Source organism: Cynara cardunculus, assembly GCF_001531365.2.
Source record: "Cynara cardunculus var. scolymus isolate 2C chromosome LG 17, CcrdV1, whole genome shotgun sequence".
NCBI classification, from domain to species: domain Eukaryota; kingdom Viridiplantae; phylum Streptophyta; class Magnoliopsida; order Asterales; family Asteraceae; genus Cynara; species Cynara cardunculus.
In genome coordinates, this window is record NC_037544.1 from 12,956,759 (window position 1) to 12,959,290 (window position 2,532).

At 40.9% G+C, this 2,532-nt stretch overlaps 1 protein-coding gene across 1 annotated transcript; it reads right to left on the reverse strand.

Moving 5' to 3' along the window:
- Positions 1-391: 391 nt before the first annotated feature.
- On the reverse strand, positions 392-1,087 carry LOC112499861. Its single transcript, XM_025103134.1, has one exon. It carries the CDS (start codon positions 1,085-1,087, stop codon positions 392-394), a length of 696 nt encoding a protein of 231 aa, XP_024958902.1.
- Between the last annotated feature and the right edge of the window lie 1,445 nt (positions 1,088-2,532).

The following is a 2,532-nucleotide window of genomic DNA, read 5'->3' on the forward strand; positions in this document are numbered from 1 at the left end:
TCTGCCTTGCTTCCTCATCCCCAATCTCAAACACTCGGCCTCTTGTCGGACCTCCTTGATTCCCTTGATTGGTTAGTCATGCTTGGTTAGTGTTCGGTCTCTAGTTCCATCGTAGACATGCATTCCGAAAGTGATCTAGGCTTCCACACTCTAAACATGCTCGCCTTCCTGTGCTTCTGCAATCTTTGGCACAGTGACCTCCTTTGTTGCATTTTTGACAGATAATACATYRTCCGGCATGCTGTTTATTGCACTTCTCACACCTTTGATAAGTTCTTTTCTCCTTCTCTGCTGATTGAGTCTGAATCCCGTAGTTTCCTGATATTTTCAGAGCCTTTCCCATTCTTCCCCCAGACTGCCTTCGTGTAGGTTCCTCCATCTTTCTCTTCCCTTAAGTCTTATCTTTTACAAACATTCCCGAACGAGTAGCATTGTTGGTGAGTTTGGTTGCCGAACTTACTGCCTCTTGTAGGGTTTTTGGGTTTGCCGCTATAACATTCCCATGTATCACCGGAGATAATCCACAAATATATCTATCAACTCGATTCTCTTCATGCGTCACTAGATGCGGTACCATTTTTGCCAACTCATGAAAACGTGCAGTATAAGAGTCTATATCATTTCCTCTCATTTCATGATTCCATAATTCTGCTTCCAGTTTCTGGATCTCGCTTCTTGGACAATATTCTTCTTTCATCATCCTCTTAAAATCTTCCCACGTAAGACCGTTGGCGGCTTCTCGGCCCCGAGTTTGTACTTGGGTATTCCACCAAGTTAATGCTCGTCCATGTAATAGACATGCAACAAACTCTACTTTCTTCCCTTCGACACATTCGCTAATATGGAGCACAGACTCCATGCTCTCTAACCAAGTCATTAATCCCACGGCTCCCTCAGTACCGTGAAATTCCTTCGGATTACAACTCCTAAAGGATATGTACGTACATTCTCTATTTCCCGATCCTTGATTGTTGTTTTGATTATTATTTAGGCCAGCTGCCACTTGGCTAACAATGTTTGGAAGTGCAGCCATGAGTTGCTCGGATACAAGTCGTGCAACTTCGGAATCATCCCTTCTCGGAGGCATTGTTCTAAAACACATTTTTAAATTGGGTTTTGGGCAACTTATGTTACTATGGCCATAATAAATCTACTTACTAAATCATACGTATCCTATAACATACAACATTATTCATGAAAACATATACTCCAAAACAACATGCATAAATTTCATAAATAGCCGAAGCAAACCAAACATAAGTTTTTAAAATATAACCCAAAAGACATTAAATTGTTTAAACTTAAATATATAGGCTACAAGCCCCAAAAGAAGGTATTATCGACCCAAAAGTTTCAAAATAACGAGAGTTCCCTAATGCATTAACACCCTAATCAATATCCCTATCATCATCACTAGAGCTCCTACCGCCCAAAACAAGTACACGTACAATCTTCGATTCGCCCTCCTAGTCTCGAAAACGACATCCATAATCCCCACAGTAAGATTATCCTGTGCGAGCAAGACTGTAAAAATGTCGTCTAAGGACTACTGGACGTGATCAAGTGTATGATGGTGGGACTGTAACTGACTGCTCAAGCCTGAGACCCAAAAGTTCTTTGTTGCAGTCATGCCCTGAGGCTGTGGCACAGGAATTCCAATTGCTGGGAGAGGAGGGGTCATGCTCCGTGATCGGGACTGTGATCCGGCTGGCTCGCTCAGAGGCTCGGAGGGAACTACGATAATCACCCTCCAAGGAGGGAGAACACGCTTACGAGCGGTTCTCATGATCCTAGGTCCTCGCAACGGAGCATCCACATCGATCGGAGGTGGCGTAGGTACGGATGATTCAACAGAAGTCTCTCGGGTGGCTGCGTCACTTTCCTCGGATGGGTCACTCTCCTCACAGATAGGTTGGTTTCTCCTAGGGAGGTTGGTAAAGTAACCGGATTCATCAGGGGAGTGCTCAGGGAGTGAGGATGAGTGAGACATTTTTAAACTGCGACAGTAATAAATTTAAGTACTAACTGTACTTAAGTAAATAATAATTCATAAAATAAAAATACTCATGCAACTCACAATTATGCTTTTCCTTTGGGCAAGAAATTTTTATTTTAGCCGACTTTCAATATAATTGTTCCTTGTCCCTCCTTAAACATATTAAATTAGTCATAGGTGATCAGGCTTTGCCTAATTATAATATGCTAAGTCGACACTTAGTCCAATTATACCAGTAGTAAGCTAAATTAGTTTAGGAAATATATATATATATATATATATATATATTTAAATCATTTGGTTATAGTATTTGGTTTAAATAGAAAACCGGTGTTCTCTATAACATATGGCTCTGATACCAAGTCTGTCACACCCCACTAAAGCGGAAACACGAGGAGTGATAGTACAAGATTTCACAGCGATAAGGCGAAAACAACACCAATTGTCCATTCAAATACATAAAATATAAAGTCTGAAATTACATCATACAAGTTCAAAGTTTTAACAACATGGTGTAAGCAAAGTTTTCAACAAAA